This window comes from Centropristis striata, chromosome 3 (genome assembly GCF_030273125.1).
Source record: "Centropristis striata isolate RG_2023a ecotype Rhode Island chromosome 3, C.striata_1.0, whole genome shotgun sequence".
NCBI lineage: Eukaryota > Metazoa > Chordata > Actinopteri > Perciformes > Serranidae > Centropristis > Centropristis striata.
The window spans coordinates 36,826,537-36,844,567 of record NC_081519.1 but is presented as its reverse complement, the minus strand read 5'-3'; the positions used below and the strand labels follow the sequence as shown (position 1 = coordinate 36,844,567).

The window sequence follows — 18,031 nt, the reverse complement described above, 5'->3', positions numbered from 1 at the left end:
GCTCTCCTTTTCACACTCCCCTGTCTCTCCATCAACTGATACCTTTCAGGCCTTTCATGTCTCATGCTTGTTTTCTTATTGACTTGCAATCCCTCGTTCTTTCATAACACCGGCTCACGTGTCGGCCTCCGGCTGCCTCTGGCTGCCTCTGTCTGTCTGACTCAGTCGCCATGCGTCCTATATCTTTTATATTTTTTCTCTCATGGGTCTCTGGGGTGTCTCCTTGCAACGCGATTTCTTAGGCGCCTTTCACTCTACCTGCATTGTGTTTGTCATCCTGGGGTGACGATAAATGTGCTCCAGTGTCTTCTTCTCTCTTTCAATCTCCCTGTCCTCTTTCTCACTTGGCTGATCTGTTTTTTTTGCAGACTTTCTTGTCGAGAGAGACAACGACTACTGCGTATGCGAGACGCCGTGCAACATGACGCGCTACGGTAAAGAGATGTCCTTCGTCAAGATACCCAGCAAAGCTTCGGCCAAGTACCTCGCCAAGAAATTCAACAAGACAGAGCAGTACATATCGTAAGTCACTTTCTTATGTCTTATTTATCCCATAGACTGTAGATTCATCCAGGGATGAGCTCAGATTTTTTAAAATCCAGATTTACACATTATCACTTTGTCGCTAACTGCTGGCTGCTAAGCTTCTACAAATAAAGCAGTTGGAAATGATACTTTTCAATGTCACCCAGCTGTCTTTTAGGTGCATTTCAGTAGTTGTAATTTAAAAAGAACCTCCCTAGACATTTTTAAGACGGGTAACAGTACTCTCCTTTGAATAATAATATGAGTTAAATTATCTTCTTCTCAAAAAGCAGATGTAACAAGATGTCCTGCTTCACTTTGACATCTATTCTCAGGGTGTGTGTGTGTGTGTGTGTGTGTATGAGGGGCATTTTATGCCAGCGAACCATACTAAAACGCCTTAACCGCGTCGCCTGCATAAAGACTGATGAATAGGCGTGCGTACAGGCATGTGTATTGCGATTACACTATATAATGAAGGGGTGACTGGGGACAAGAGTCATGCCACGTACAAACGTAGCGAACGCCTGTGCGCACGCTCATCTCAATGTACAAATAATTATTTACTTTATGATGACAAATGTTCAGTTTAACAGCTGCTTCGCTTCACAATTCAAGCAGTCCATGTATCACCAAGAGAGACCGATGAGACAGTTTAGGCTGTTTCAGTCTACACATGCACACGTTAAGGCGTCTGAAGCGTTTGCTTTAGGACAATCGTGACACACGCGTTAACGTCTGTAATGCGTGTACGCCTATAACAGTATATCAGGACTGGACCATTGCTCAGGCGCCAAACTGAGGAAGAGGCTGTGCACATTTACGCACGAGTTCCACTGGATCATCAGGACCTGACGGTTATTCATTTTCTATGTTCTGCAGCAGATCTACACAGATCAGCTGTTACACACAGTCTCAGGTTCATATGGGATTGTTTATAATATATAGATGAACCCCAAGCCCCAACAGAGCTGTCAGGATATTTTTATTTTTAAGTAGCTGAAATTATTATAATTATCCCTTTCACCCTTGCTATCATTAAATATTAATTTGATATCATTCAAACCTTAAGAGACAGAGAGAGATAGAAAGACAGAGAGAGACTATCTCGTACGTACAAGATAAACTTTAAGTTTTTCCGGCCAAAACCTGAGGCTTACTTAGGTTGTTTTGAGGGAAGTGCCTGACGCACGATAAAAGGGAAGTGAAAGTCAGCAAAATGCAGCATAAACAAAATGTTTTACCTTATTAGTTAACTACAAATGTCTATAAAACATAATGGGACTGTGCATAGGTGCCGAACAGTGTAGATATAAGGTCTGATGGAATCATATTGTGAAGAGACTGCATTGTCCACATGGCTACTTATTATTCTTTGGACAAGTCCACATGGCTTGTAAACTATGCGTAAACCTACCTAATAGCAAGTTAAGTACACACCTGGGCATTGTTTGTACATTACAGCTGATGCATAATGAACTGTATGTCCATGCGTATAAAATTACTCACGAAGCTGGGAACTGGCTTTGAGCGTCTCACTTTACTACATGCAGTGTAGACTTGAAATAGCCTAAACTGTCTCATCAGTCTCTCTTGGTAATACATGGACTGCTTGAATTGTGAAGCGAAACAGCTGTTAAACTCAAAATTTGTCATCATAAAGTAAATAATTATTTGTACATTGAGAGGAGCGTGCGCACAGGCATCTGCTACGTTCACTCGTGGCACGGCACGAATGACCCATCGCTATTTGATTTCCACAAACACTACACAGCGTGTGCCTGTAAGCTCATGTACAATTGTACTTTACAGTCATGCTTGGTCTTCATGTCATAAATGTCGTATTTGAGGCGTAGTTCACCTGTCACACAGCCGTCACGTAGGCATATGCGCAACAACGCGCATGCAGCGTGACGCTCATCTGTTCATTAAAAATGAATGGAATTTACATGCGCACATTAGAGGTTTGATTTCATTGCGTGTACACGCGTTTTAGTATAGTTTGCTGGCATAAAATGCCCCTCATAGCCTGTGTGTGTGTGTGTGTGTGTTGGATGTTATCACATTAGGCCTGGGTAATACAGAGAAAATCAAATATCACAATATTTTTGACCAAATACGTTGATATTGATTTTGTGTAATGATGTTGTGGGGTTGAATGTTGATGCTTTTTACAAAATACACAGTCACCCATGAAGTTGGAATCAAATATTTTTTTACCTCTTTCCATTAAATTGTTGTGACAATGTGATTTATTCTTGACAGATATCCTATCAACACTTAACGTAATGAAAATGACAACACAATTAACAGGATTTTGTTTGAAAGCAAAATTATTACAACTTTATGGGCGACCGTGTATTTACACAATAAGAATTTTTGTAAATAGTCATCACTTTACTGTAATATAGCCTTTAAAACCAGTAAAAAAAATATGTACGTATGTATGTATGTACAGTACAGTTTCCTTTATTTTCATGACTATTGACATTGTAAATTCATCAAAACTATTAATGAACACATGTGGAATTATGTACTTAACAAAAAAGTGTGAAATAACTGAAAACATGTCTTATATTCTAATAAGCAAAGGGTGGCTACTTTGAGGAATCTAAAATACAAGACATGTTTTCAGTTATTTCACTTTTTTTTTGTTAAGTACATAATTCCACATGTGTTCATTCATAGTTTTGATGCCTTCAGTGAGAATCTACAATGTAAATAGTCATGAAAATAAGTAGTGTAGTAGTGTCCATTATTACGAATGAATGGCCGACAGGAAGCACGAACCATCTGACCCTTTTTTCCTTATTATGGACACCTCAAAAGGCATTAACATTCTTATACCATGGTTACTCACCAAGAAATTGAAAATTTGCAATTGCATTATGGGAACAGAATCTAAAGTTTTTCAAAGGCCACAACTCAGTTACCCTGGTAATGCCTGAGGGCTTAATTAATGCCTGGAGAATCCCATATGTTTTTTTCTACAATGAAAACTATGTTCACTATTCCAGTAAATAGGATGAACCTTCGATATAACTTCACAAGACGAGATATTTCTAGTCCGAAGAGAGAATCTTGGAGCACATGAGACAATAAAGGGTCTGCACTCATCATTCTGCACAGTTAACATCAATTTTAATCATTTGATAATTCATTCTGCATGCATTTGCCAAATTTTGATTTATTCAAATCAATGCAGAAAATAAATAAAATGTCATCTTGATTTTAGCCATATCCCACTGAAGTACTTTCAGTTGTTATTGTCTTTTGCTTTTATGATTTATGTTTTAGTTTATGGCTCCATCATCTTATGGAAAATTGTTGCTGCAGTAGAGAGCAGACAAGTCTCAGACATAGTTTACGGTCTTGATTATGAATGAGTAAAACCTGATGTTTACCACTGTTTGAAGTGGATCAAATCACATCAGCAGATAAACACCATTAAAGCTGCACTGGCAATCTCTTGATAGAATATTGCATTATACATCAGCTTCTATGTGTTTTAAGGTTAATTTCCTTTAAAGCAGCTTGCTAAAAGATTGCACAATAACTGCTCTAACCGGCTTTACTTTGTCAAACTTTAATTTTTTAATTGAGGTTCCAGTGAGAGCTTGCCTTGATTAACCATCCATGTATGTTTCTGTTTCTTTGCCAAATCTAATGAAAAGATCAAAAGCAGTTCAAGGAAATTAGGAAAGGGTGCAATAACAGTTGAATCTTTTATCTATCAGTCCCGGCGGAGCTGTTGAGGACAAGATAATTACACCATATGTAGTCAGAGTGCTGCAACAACCTTTCACTTCTCCCTGCTGAAAGTTTTATTTAATTCCCTGCGGATAGATGTGGGTCCTATCCAGTTCATTTTTTGACGGGCCATATTTCCAAGCTATGTCAGTGTGATGAGCATTAGCTGGGAGTGTTCTGGTATCTGGGCTGCACAGTGTTTACTGGTGTGAAAATGAAGCCTGTGACAGTGGACTGTCTTTCCACTGGGAACCACTGACACGCATGTAAGAGAGAGAGAGAGATGCAAACACACACATCATTGGCTGTTTGACCAAAGCTTTGATCAGATGTATTACTCACTAAGCAATGACGGCTAAGAAGCATTATTTAAGCTGCAAGCTGACACCTCACACAGGTCAGCCTACAAATCAGGAGAAAACACCCAGGAATGTCAACAATAACAAGATGGAAAAAAACTCCAACATCAAAACTTCACCAGCAGTGACTCCCAACCAGGGGGACTTGTACCTCAGGGGACAACTACTCCTGCAGCTGCCAGGGAGGACGTGGAGAGATTTTAGAGAAGCTCAACTGATTAAAAAACAACAACAAAAAAAGCCTATTCGTGTATAGAGTTTGCTGAAGTCTGAACTGTACTGGCTATGTAAAAGTATTTGATGAATGATTGAAATAGATAAAAGTAAGGGATGGACAATTATAATAATTAGCCACAGGGGATAGGTTACAATACTGTGGTTATCTCAAAGTAACACACACTAATGATATGTATTATATGTATATTTGATAGAGACAGATTAAAGCAGGAATTCCCAAAGTGTGGTGCACGGACCCCTGGGGGTGCATTAGCTGCTGCTAGGGGGTGTGCGAGATGAAAAATGTAATGGCGGCCTGATAATTACATAATTATGTTTTTTTCCCCCACACAATAAAGATGTTCAAATAAACATTTCCTTCGTAAAACGTACAATCAAAAACAAAGAAATTAATAATCATTTGAAATTGTTCGCTTACATAAAAAATTATGGATAAAACGGTGAATTAGTCAGCTAAAACAATAGATAAACAGTTGAAATTGTTAGCTAACATTAAATATAATGCCTAAAACATTGAACTAGTTTAACCAAAAGTCATTATAAAAAACAATTGAAATTGTTTACTTGCATTAAAAGTATTTTTTTAAAACTTGAACTAAGTAGGTAGCTAAACGAAATGAATATACAGTATGGTTCAAATTGTTAGCTAACATTAAAATGAATTGATATAATGTTGAACTAGTTTAGCTCAAAGTAATGAATCAACAGTAGAACTTGTTTGCTAATGTTTAAAGTAATGGAAAAAACTGTTTAAATGTGTTTGCTAACATTTGAAGTAATTGATAAACAGTTTAATTATTTCGCTAATGTTTAAAGTTATGGATAAACAGCTGAAATTGTAAGTTAAAGTAATGGATGTATGGTTGAGAGAGTTAATGGAACTTTGCCACTTTAAGTAGAAGTCATCTACTAATGCAGCTTTGATCAAATGATTGCACATTTTCCACTTCCAAATAATGAATAGTGTTAAGTAACTTGCAATTTTCCATTAATTTACAATGCATTATATTTGTAATATTTGTGCTTTGATGTGAAACACACCATTGTAATAAGCATTAATAAAGGCTGCATTCCATTCAGGTGAGTCAGGTTCAGCATCCTGCTCTTCATGCTGGCTCTCTGGAGAAGGCTTCCTGCTACACTTAATGGACCAGAGAAATCGTTAAAAGTTGGTTGTTACACCTGTGCTTTTCCTGCTGCGATACCTCAAAATTTCAGCTGCGATAAAGGCCTTTGAAGATGTCTTTGAGCTCATCTGACAGGGCTGTGGGTGGGTGTCAAAAAAAAGGTCTGGAACCACTGACCGAGATTACCTCTTCAGGCGAGGAATTAAGTGTCTGATGACTGTTTTTCATGGTGTTTACTAAGGTTTTTTTTATGTGCTTTTAATAAGGTCTGTGCAGTCAAGCTGCAGGAGCTGGAAATACATCTCCCACACACTTAAAATGAAACGAGCAGATGTGTGCTCATTTCGCATTAGTACATCTCCATTTTCACATTATCAGCTGTGATTTACATCTCAACTTAACCCTTTTACCAGAGCTTCTTTATGGACAGATCATCACTTGTCTTGACTTGAATTTAAGTAATAAAACAGTGCACTGAGAACAGAAAAAGAAACAACAAAGTCGAGTTGGGGTTTTGATCTCGAGTCCAGTGGGGTGTGAAGTCTGATTTGGCCCACGGAGAGGATATTCAGGAATCAAAGTAATAGTCTGCTTTGCCCCTGGGCTTTTAAACTAATCCCTTTTCTTTTCATTCAGCTGAAGTCCTGAGCTTTAGACATTAACACAGCAAGAAATCAAACAGCTGTCACAGTTTCCCTTGTTTGCCTCAATGGCCAGACTCACCTAGGGGAAATTAGCTCGTAACAGCAGGTTATGATGATGATAATGATACTTTGCTGTCAGAATAAGTCTGAAATGTTGTTTGCTCAACATGTCCTCTGTTATCTGCAGTACGTGGTATACTCACCAGTCATCTTCTCTGCCTGAGGACAATGATAAATAAATGTATAAAATATAAACAGAGGCATTTGAATATGTGACTTAAGACTGTGTGTTTTCCTCTCTGTTTACAGTGATAACATTCTGGTTCTGGATATCTACTTTGAGGCGCTCAACTACGAAACCATCGAACAAAAGAAAGCCTATGAACTGGCAGGCCTTCTGGGTAAGGAAAGGGCTGTCAAGTGTTTTCATGGGAATAGATAATATGCAGTATGCAACATGACAGATGCCTTTTATCCAAAGTGACAGTAACGCAAGCACTTGCATTTTTATAATAGGTGTTCAGGTCCCAGAAGAGACACAGAACTGTCTCTTTAATCCATCATGGCTTTTCAGCTGCTTCTCTTTTCAGACATCTATGTTTTCTGTCACATCTCTCACCTTTTAAACCTTAATAGCAATGTGAAACACATTTCTGAGATGTTTCATGTGAATGAAGAGAGAAAGATGTTTTGCGTTAAGGTCCAATCTCTGCTTTCTTATTTGTGATTCCAGGTGATATTGGAGGTCAGATGGGTCTCTTCATCGGAGCCAGCCTCCTCACTATTCTTGAACTCTTTGACTATCTATATGAGGTAAAATATATCTTTCTTTCTCCCATCAACATTGTGAGCCTCTCACTCACATCCAGCACAATGCATTGTTGATGGAAATGCGTACTGCTCCAGTATTATTAGAATTACTTGCTCACAAAATGCAGTTTTTCACACATTTTTACCATCAAGGACATGTTTTAGCGAGCGTGACGAACGCTGTGTCCCTCACAACCCTGAAGCCCATCGCTGTGCGAAACACACATCTCAGCAGCATCAACTCTGAATACATTAACATTTTGGATGTATTATGTTTTAGATTAGTCAGGATGTCTCTGTCCGATGTCGTTAGAGTAAGTCTGCATTGCATGCTTCCTCCGTGCCATCCCTTCGAACAGAATTGCAGGAAGGAGTTTTTGTGCGTGTCTGGTAGTTCTTGATTTTAGATTTTTGAGGACGGAGAAAAAAGCTGCACCTGCTCATGTGCATATTTGAGAAAGGGAACATGTTTATAGATGCCTCAAATCAATCTCTTTTGATTTCTCTTTGTGTTATCTTTTAAAAGTGCAAAGCATGTCGGCTTGAAATACAAAAAGGCAAATAAAGAGAGTTTTGTGTTTTGATCCTGAAGGATCAGTAATGGGTATCCTTGCCTATTTTCAGGTGATCAAGTACAAGCTGTGCCGATGCGTGAAGAAGAAACACAAAGGCCGCAACAACAATGACCGGGGAGCTGTGCTGAGCCTGGATGATGTGAAACGCCATGTCAGTAGGCTGCTGCTAAGTACTTTCTCTGTGTCAGAATGCATTTCTTTGACAGGGGCGCACTCTCTGCTTTGTCTTGACTGGCCTCATCTGCAGCCAGAGTGAAGGAGGACAAAACGGCATCAGTGGCTGTGGTGGGGAAGAGTAAAGAAGTTGGTGAAGAGATAAAGATGGAGGAGGAAGCTTGGGAGGGAAAGACTTGAGAGAAGGGAAAAGAGAGTGAAAAGATGATTGGGATGTGAGGGAGAGAAGATTGAGAGAGGGAGAGAGAAGTGGGAGAGCGGAAAGTGGCTTGAATTTAATCAAAGCTGGTGGACGGGACCAGCAGGGACAGATCGGAATTAGAGCTTTGGAAGGTGTGACAGCTCACTTATTTCCAAGTGTAAATGAAGCCGGTTCACTTTAATTGTAAGTCTGAGCCCCGGCAGAGAAATAAGGGGGGGTGAAATGTGCTCCTCCTCTGATCTGCTCTCCTGCCGTACACAGTACTCTCTCCATCCATCTGCCTTATTTTCGTCACATTTTTTAACTCTAGAGTTTCCTCTCTGGCTCAGATTGCCTAGGGTGCATGTCCTGGAAAACCTGGAAATGAAGAGACTAATTTTTCAGTCATGGAAGTACCTAGAAATTGATTAAAATGATCAGATATCCTGGAAATAATATATGTCGCCCTGGCAAATTTATATCTTATATTTATTTTGGAGGGAAACTCAACCGTTGTCTCAGCTGTGCAGAAAGATTTACCAGATGCAAAGCGAAACGGAAAAACCTTCACTTTTTATTTCAGCTTCCATGTCAGTCAATCTAGCTGTTCATACCGGATGCAGAGCGAAACAGACTTGCAGCAAGAGTAGCCCAGGGAAAATTATCCAGCTTTTTTTGTTTGCACAAAATAGCTTCCTGAAACTAGGTTAATGGGCCTACTATTTTGTCTGACTACACTTAGGCAGCAGAGGGACAATAGTGGTGGCCAGCATCGTCCAAATGAAGTAGCAACTGTTGCCATGCAAGCCTTTTAAAGAAACCTAAAACTGGAGATTTGCTCATTTGTTTTTATCTTAAAAGCACCTGAGGACATATTGTTGTCGTAGCTCGTAGCGCAATTTAGCTGTCACAACTCTATTTGGCTCCCAGAGATGTTAAAGAAGCATTCAAGTCAGGCACTTGATATAAGATTGCTGCCTTGTGACACTTTTTAACCAACTGAAAAAGTTTGGCATGAAACTTGCAATACATTGCAATGTTCTCTCACTAAAGACTGGACATATATGTAACTTGGACAGATGAAGGTTCTTTAAAAGAGGCCACCAGACAAGCTTATTGTGCAGGTAGCAGTGATGGGTGTAGCTGTCACTTGTAATAAACCTGAGACACTTCTTCATGAACCTGCATGATTAAAAAAATGGAGGGGGAAAAATGGGGTAAAATATGTCGAAACTCCTGAAAAATGCCCTGAAAATGTCTTGGAAATGATTTCTTAAAACGAGTGGGAACCCTGTTTTTGCTCATGTCATGTATTTTCCGGAAGTTTATGACTTTAAGGATTTCTCAAATGTGCTCTATTTTCTGTTTTACTCTTGGCGTGATGACTCCCGCTCTGCACATTTGCCTCCCCTCTATCTTAATACTTCCTCTCCTGCGGATCGTTTCTCTCCTCTGCCTTGATTCTCCTCTGTACTTTATCTTACTTGCTGTTTTTTCTTCCTCTCTTTCTCTTTCTTCATTTCCCTCTCAGGCTCCTTGCGAGAACCTGCGTACACCATCAACATATCCCGGCAACATGCTACCTCATCACCCGGGCCAGGGCAACTTTGAAGACTTCACTTGTTGAGCAGACCCGGGTGAAGCATCAAGTGCATGTTATGCAACCAAAGCCAACCATAAAACAAGAACTATCCAGAATGGGGAGTGCGAGGAACTGATACAAAGTCTTACAAAGGCACTTTTTGCATAGAAAGGGAGTAAAGCGGACAAATCAAATACTGTCACCCGAGGCCGAGTGGAGAGTGGAGAGGATTTCCCAAATATAAAAAAAAAATATCTGTCAATTTTCCGGAGAACGTTTCACACAGCACTCCAAACTCTTCTATCTCTGTGTTTTCCTCTGGAATACTGCCGCAAAGGATGCTCGTGGAGGAAACTTGCCAACACGGACCTCTCTTTCAAAAATAAAATGTAAAAATAAAACAAGGGATCATGTACAGCTATCTCACCATAGACAGCAGATCATAAAAAGAGCCCCCATGCCTTTATATAACAGCAACACACGATGGTTTCACACAGCACCGGCCTGCTAGTGGGACAAATACTCATACTGCTTACTCCACTGTACATGTAGCAACATCTGTACCTGTTGCAGCGCTCCATAAAAACAACAGCTGGACTCTGTGTAGTTTGTACGAGAATGTATCTATGTTCGCGATGGGTGTAGTCGGGTGTGCAGGCACGTTTTCGGGGGGCTTGTGGTGGCAGTGGTAGTGGTAGAGGTGCATCATCTACCATTTAAAATGTACTGGTGATGATTTCAGGTCTTATCATGTAAATGCATGCTTGTATTTTTTCCAGTGCATGTTTTTCATTTCATCTTTAATTTAGACTTATGTTGATTTCTTTTTATATATATATATATATACATATAAATAGATATATAAATATTATAATTACCAAGTTTGCCTCGATGATATACAGGAAAAGGAAGATAATACATCCCATATATTTGTGTCCATTATTTTTATTTTTTTTTATGCATTTTCACTTGTGCCCGACAAGTCGAGGAGTTTTCATTCAGCTTCATTAAACTCTTATCTCGACTACAGGATGAACTGAGGTGATTTTTTTTTTTTCTTGGGGAATTGATCGCTGAAATCCTTGGAGTTTTGTGGGGCTGTTAAAAAAATTTCTGTATCTGTGTTCTAGTTGCAAAAGTCTTATCAAAGCACAATACCGCCAGTATGTAGAGGTGATGTAAAAGACAACGTACTATTCTTCTTGATATATTGTCATATTATTAATATCGTGTTGATTCGACTGTTTTTCAGTTGTTTTTTTCTTTCATATAAAACATACTCAGTATTGCCTGATAATCCTGTCTCCATCTTCCAGGTACTAGGCTGGTCTATTTAGTTATCAAAGCATAAATAAAATGTATATATCATTTTGGAAATTGTTGTTCTTCTGAGGTTTTATTCTTATCAGTCAATTCCCTCGCCGAAGCCTTTATTTGTCCTTTGGTTGAATAGGTAAACAAAAGGGAAAACAATGAATTTTTCAACTGAAGATACTGTGCAAATGTTCATTTTTAATCACGAGTGGCTCTCAGAAAATCAGATTAAGCATTCTGTGCTTCATCTAAGACATTTGTTATCTCCATTTTCTCTAATCAACATTTTATCTAGTGTTTTGCCTCATATGTCGTTTTCTTGGAATTAAATTAGCATTAAGCATTAAGGGTTCGGGGGCAGCAGCCTGGTATTAAACTAGATATTACTTATCTACTTCAATCCTTCATTTGTGCTGCAGTTTAACAGCTGCAAGCAACAACATCGGTGTTTTTTAGCTCCATACTGTTGGAATGTAATTATAGTTTCTGCTGGTGTATGACAAAAGGATGGATGAGAAATATCCTGCACAGCCAATACAAGTTTTATCAAGATTGTCAGTCAGCCAGCAGCCGCACATTTGGGACAACTTCTCTCGTATTCTACTGTACATCTGGTGCTGCCAGCTGCCACACTTGTATTAGAAAAGCGGCTTGGTGATGCATGACTGTGAATATTAGAGCCCAGTTATGCGGCCTTAAACATGGTCTGCCTTGAAATCATGTTTGTTGCTCGGCCGGCTGCACATCAGTCCACTACTATAGACACTATGGTTCATTCCAGGACAGGAAGTTTACTTTGGCCTAATGATTTTTTCATGATTTCTTTTAGCGGGGAAAACCAAACATCAACATTGTTCATCAAATGTGAGCGTGCATTCATTTTTTATTATTCAGTGGAGAAACCTCAGCTGGTAACCACACATTAATATACGAGTGTTAATGCTCAGGGGAACCAGCTCCAACAACTGATGAAGATTTTTCCTGCTTTGAATGTCTGAAACATGATGTTGCCCCCTGATGGTTTTATTGTTTTCTGTTGTACCTGCCAAGAAGACAAATTAATCAAGAAATAAAAGATGATGCTGTTCATTTCCTGCTGGCATTTGTGTCTTTGTCAGAGCGACATTTTTACGACTCAAAAGATTGCAGAGGAGGGTCAGAACACAGGAAAGCTGCCTGCCAGTGATAGAAATCCTGCAGAAGATGCTTGCTGCATCCTGATAAGGCTCCGGGGCAAAGCAGGTGGGGGGAGGTAGGGGGTAGAAATTCCAGAGTTCAGACAAACTGAAAATCTCTTCAAAAATGATCAGTTTTGAAAATGGCCTGCAGTCTTAATTACAGTTTTTTTGCATTTGCTTATTCACTTGTTTCAGGATTTGCTGCAATGTGTCAAAACTCTAAACACAAGTCAATAGGACCCAACACTTGCAGATAAACATCTTATTTATATGTCAAAATGGAACTCTATAATCAAAACCTAACAACTATTTTTCGAAATGACATTTTTGCAGCATAATGATACACACATGCACCACAGGAATTATTCTTTCAAAGCAGCAACAACACATTTATACAAAACGCTGCTGCCTCCAGTACTTTTATACCTGTTTAATTTTCTCGTGCAGGCTTCTGTGAAAGATTGTTTCAGTTCAGTACATCATCTCAATTTTAGGAAACACAAAAGTAGAAAGGCTAAGGAAAAAAACTATGCATAACTTTTAAGACTTAATATAATGTAAACGTGTTGCTTGCTGCTGTAAAGTTGGTCATTCTAACATGGGGCTCTATGAGGAGTGACTCCCTTTTGGAGCCAGCCTCAAGTGGCCAGTGAAGAAATTGCGGCTTTTGGAGTTTCATGTAAGACACGTCTCTATTGTCAGTCTGGATCAGAGTGACTTGGGCTTGGCAACATCCACTCTTCGTAAAACAGAGAGGGTATTTTAGAGTCCATGAAAAGGTGAAATGGGGGTAAAGTTGCCAAGCTGTCTCTCTGTTTGAGACTGACTAATAGAAAAGTGTCTTACGTCCTTCAGCGTCTCCCCCATGAGAACAGCAAACAAAACTTCTGGTCGAAAAGTAATTTTCACAAATTGATTCTACTTTCAATAAAACTTTTTTTGATTGCATGCCATTAGTTTTGCTCTCAACCCTATTATGTCTATTTTGGGGATAAAAGTAATTTTTTTCTTATTATACCTGGCCAAGTTTCCAGATAAGATGTCATGGCCCAAGATAAGTATCTCTACAAAGTTCTTCTGGCTACAAGTCAGAAATCCATCAGACTGAAGTCGCTGCAGGTAAACCCACCTTCAAGGACTATTGGATTGCAATAGTTAAATAAAGAAACTGCTTGGAGAGACTGACCTTTTCCTTAAGGTTACATTCTGATCAACATTTGAAAGTCTGGAGGAAATTGTGTTTAAGCCTTCCCTTTTTCCTTTGTAGTATTAATCTGAAAATCACAAATAAAAAGCCTATTCTGTCTGACTGCATAATAAATTCACAAAGTAACTGCATAGACTGCGGGCACCTTTCTAGTTCACATACTTCTTTGTCTGAATGCATCTATGCAGTGCCAATAGGTCGTAATCTGTACAGCCATTACATTATAGTACAGTGACACTTAGTGCATATATATTTATAGTGAAGGACTTTGGCTCACCTGTAGTCTATTTAAAGTGCTAAGGCTCTGAGTATTGGTGTTCAATTAGTGTATAAGCGTTTTCATCATGTGTGGACGTGGATGCCGCAAATTTCAGGTACGTTTTGCATTTTGAATTTAAATGTTTTCCCAAGGAGAGATTTCATTATGGTGTTCTGCAAGAAGTGTTGTGGAACTGCAAACTTTTGGTCCCTTTGTTAAAGGTGTGATTACAAAAGTTAAGGTTTTGCTCCCTTTGTCTGAGCATTCACTTTCAGTTTGTAAGCAATCAACAAAAACTGTCAATTTCACAGTGTGTTAGCTGATTTAGGAATCTTGGCAACCCGCATCTCTTCTCTCTCAATGAGGTTAAATTGTGATGTGCCCTCATCAGCTCCCCCAATATAAAGATCAGAGATGACTGCTCCCTCCTTGCTTCCACCTTGTTGGTTGACTCGCAGCCAATCTGAGTTTAAAAAGAAAGATGCTCCTGTACTGGAATCTATCCCAGACTGCCTGCCCTTCTTTAATGGCCGTAACACCTTCAGCTAATCACCTCCAGGCTGCTGGATGTGATGCAGAGGGCTCTGTTTTTTCCTGCAGGGAACTTCTAATGTTTGTTTTTATACTTAAATGAAACGTCCACATCTGCCTCTTAAATCACGCTGTCACTAAACATGCACTCACAGTCAAGACATATTCATATCAGAGATTTTCCTCTTAATCCCTTTATCTCCCCCTGTTATCTACATCAACAAGGAGATTACGCTCTTGTTTTACACTTTCTTAATGTGGTGCTCAGTGTTTTGTCATTTCCTATATCAAGATTAGCGCACACACTTACACAGTAAGAAACACTGGGTCAAATTGGCCAAGTTTTGTGTCAATATACTGGAGCACCAATACAAACCCGAGTTAACTTTACAAAAGGGTTGCTTTTATCCCAATGTAAGGGTTATTATTTAATTTTACTGGTGGGTAGCTTAACTTAAAAATGTTGTTATGTTGTTGTTTGACCCAGTGTTAACCCATTGAAGCCTGGAAAGCGGATACGTCGTTTTGTAGTATTTGTGTAAGCTCTCAAATACTTTTTGAATTTCATTTCTATCTGCTACAGAGGCTGAAAAATCTATTATTTAGTAGAAGCATTGACACTTCTGTTGAATTTCCAGAAAAACTTCAGGTTTTAGGGGCTTATTTTAAAAGAGGTTTTTTTTTTTTTTAGTAGATTAAAACAGTTGTGCAACCACTGGGTGAATAACCCAACAGCATTTCAGTTGTGATCTTCATTGTCCCACAAGGGGGAATTTGATTTGCAGTAGAGGGCAAAAGAACACGCAGGACATGCAAGAGGACATGAGACATTCTTCACAGCTGTTACAGAAACCCAATAAAAAGATGCATCTGTTCATTAAAAGTATCAAAGGATTGGAGTGGTGGCCATGATAAAGTGCTGCTGAGCAGTGCAGTCAAGGTTCAGTGCATATTAAGCACATTTATTGCACTTGGAACAAAGGGAAATTTAAACCTATTGCTTTTCATCCTGGGGGACCAGCTTCTCATTGCAGAAGTGAGGAAAACAAATTCCTCCAAGAGTGTGTGTTAAAATCCGGCTAAGGTCAACTCTGCCTTCTGCAAGACTTATCTGTCTTAGATATCTGCTAAAAAGACAAAAAGCTGCTGTGTGCCAATTATTTTGGGTTTGACAATGTTGGATTGATGTTCTGCTATGTAACATTCCCTACCAAGAAACCGAACCCATGGTTAAAATATTCATCCATATCCATATTAAAAGTATTCAGTCTGAATAAGTGAAGTTTCTACAGGCTCTTGTTGATGTGTTGAGGTTATTGTTCAAGTTCCTGTTGAACACTGTTTCCAGGTCAGCAAGTCCTCCAAACCATACAACCTCATGTGTTGTTTGTTCCTAGCTCCGAGCTTTTTATTCAAAAATAAGCACCTAGTGTCAATAATAATACAATAATAAACTCTATTTTCCAAAATGGGACATTCCACATGATGATGTATATTAATTTTGATTCTTAAAGAATATTTTTAAGCTGTTTTCTTTTTCTGTATTTTAGTTTTTTCCTACACTGTAGTTATACTATATACTTTTGCTTAGGTTACATTGCTGAATATTTCTTATACCACTGCCCAATAAAAAATGACACTCAAAACAACCCACTGTCTTAATTTTCTATTCATGGATTTTTGGATAGAGTTAACCTATATGTTGACCCAAAATAGTGGTTTTTAGTGTGTGTTAGACTCTTGTATATTACTGGATCTTTCCTGTGCAGAAATGAATTGAAGCTCCTGTTCGTCTCTGCCAGGATGTCAGATGAGTCACGTTTCTGGTATAAATTTATCCTGTCAGATCTCTCAGTGCAATTAGGATGCTCAGCCGTTTGTCATAGATAAGGCTGCAGCCCGGCTCCTCTGGGCTCCACTTTACATTCTGCTCGTTAAGAGGATTGATAATTACAGCGCAGTCAAGTTTCTCAGCACTGAGAGACACTGTATTATATTTCAGACTTGAGTCCGCTTGATTCATCCTTTCATTTGTTTAAAGAAGTATGAACCCTCATTGTTTAATATCCACACTGTCAGCAGGCTTGTAGAGGATAAACCTAATCACCTGCCATCTCACATACACAGGATGTAAAATCCCCTTTTGAGATTTGAAGCACAATGAAGCAAACCTGATACTTTTTTGTCCTATGAATGAGGGTTTTGCGACATCTTGCTCCAAAAATATATAATGTATGCCCCCTCCTCTCTTGTGTGTACTCACATACTCTGATCAAACACAAGCAGACTATGCAAACAGATGGGATGCCATGTTTTGTTGTAGCTCCATGCTAATTGGAGGGACGTGTAATGACATCAAAGTTATGAAGTGTTGGGGTTTGTGGCTGATCTACCAGGAGGCCAATCACTGGGCTTTTAAATTAAACTTAAAATAAACGATGAGTTAAGACTTAACTCGTCGTTTATTTGGTAATTAAGAAGTTACTTCAGAGGTTCAACATCCTCTCTCCAGATGAACCATAATAATGATGACATGCACTCAAAGAAGGTCAAATAATAAACAGCTTAATATCAAAGCCATCCACTGTGAAGGTGCTGCCTTTGTGATTTAGATCAGCTAATAATCAAGAAGGGAGCTGATTTACTAATTTATGAACCCCTGCTGTGATGAAAGAAACTGTGATTTTTCTGTGATAGCTTGGATAGAGAGTTAAAATTCAATGGGAGCTTGTGTGACTTTTGAAGGTATTCAAGTTAATAAAATAAAAGCTCCAAATGTCAAAAAATATATTGTATAATCTTCTGAGGCATTTTGGTTGAGTGTTTGTTCAGTATCTTTAAGCATTGAATAAAAGAGAGATGGTGTAATGTTTTTAACCTTTTTTGTTATAATATTGTATGTCCATGGATCGTTAGGATTGCCTAACATACTTTCAATGCAATATATAAATACATTTGAATTGTTTTATGGTTTCATACCATAGTGATAAGATAAAAAAAAAAGTATGTGCATTGAATCAAGACAAACGCAGGGTTTGGTGGAGATGGGGTGTTGCTGGTTTGGTAACACATATCAAGGTGGGCTACATGTCACGCTGCAGCCTTTAGGGCAAATAACACTCTGCCACTAACAAAAATCAACTGCAGAAAACGTATTTAAAAACATTCAAATCCAATGGGATTTGTTTTTAACATAACATCTTGTGCTGTTGGCACAGGAGCTTTTAAGGACTTTTCCAGGTCACAGGGACCACCTACAGTTTAAACAGTACTCAGCAAGTTGCTTTCTAGCATGCATATTAGTTGCATATTGAATCATTACGGATCATTAGAAAACACTTATCTCTGCATGAGCATATTCTCCAACTGCTAGCAGCAGCAGCTGGATCAGCCAGAGTTTGGGCCCAACCATTCAAGATTCAAGAGATTTATTGCCATATGTAAGTAAAAAAAACATGGGTTATGCAGCACTGATCTGATGATGAACTATGATCCATGGTAATGGTGATATTAGTGACAGTTTAGCAGGCCTGAAGTAATATACACGTATACATAAAGTAGCAATATAATAATGTAAG

The 18,031-nt window shown here is 38.8% G+C and overlaps 1 protein-coding gene across 2 annotated transcripts in view; it reads left to right on the top strand.

Annotated features, from left to right (window-relative positions):
• asic1b (acid-sensing (proton-gated) ion channel 1b) overlaps nt 1–10,332 on the top strand; it is a 189,558-nt gene extending 179,226 nt beyond the window's left edge. For both annotated transcript variants that reach the window (XM_059328993.1, XM_059328992.1), the window contains 5 exons: nt 369–522; nt 6,952–7,043; nt 7,376–7,455; nt 8,077–8,178; nt 9,914–10,332. In XM_059328993.1, the coding sequence (XP_059184976.1) occupies nt 369–522; nt 6,952–7,043; nt 7,376–7,455; nt 8,077–8,178; nt 9,914–10,009 (524 nt within the window). In that variant the 3' untranslated portion in view covers nt 10,010–10,332. The remainder of the gene's footprint in view (nt 1–368; nt 523–6,951; nt 7,044–7,375; nt 7,456–8,076; nt 8,179–9,913) is intronic.
• Nucleotides 10,333–18,031: the final 7,699 nt, after the last annotated feature.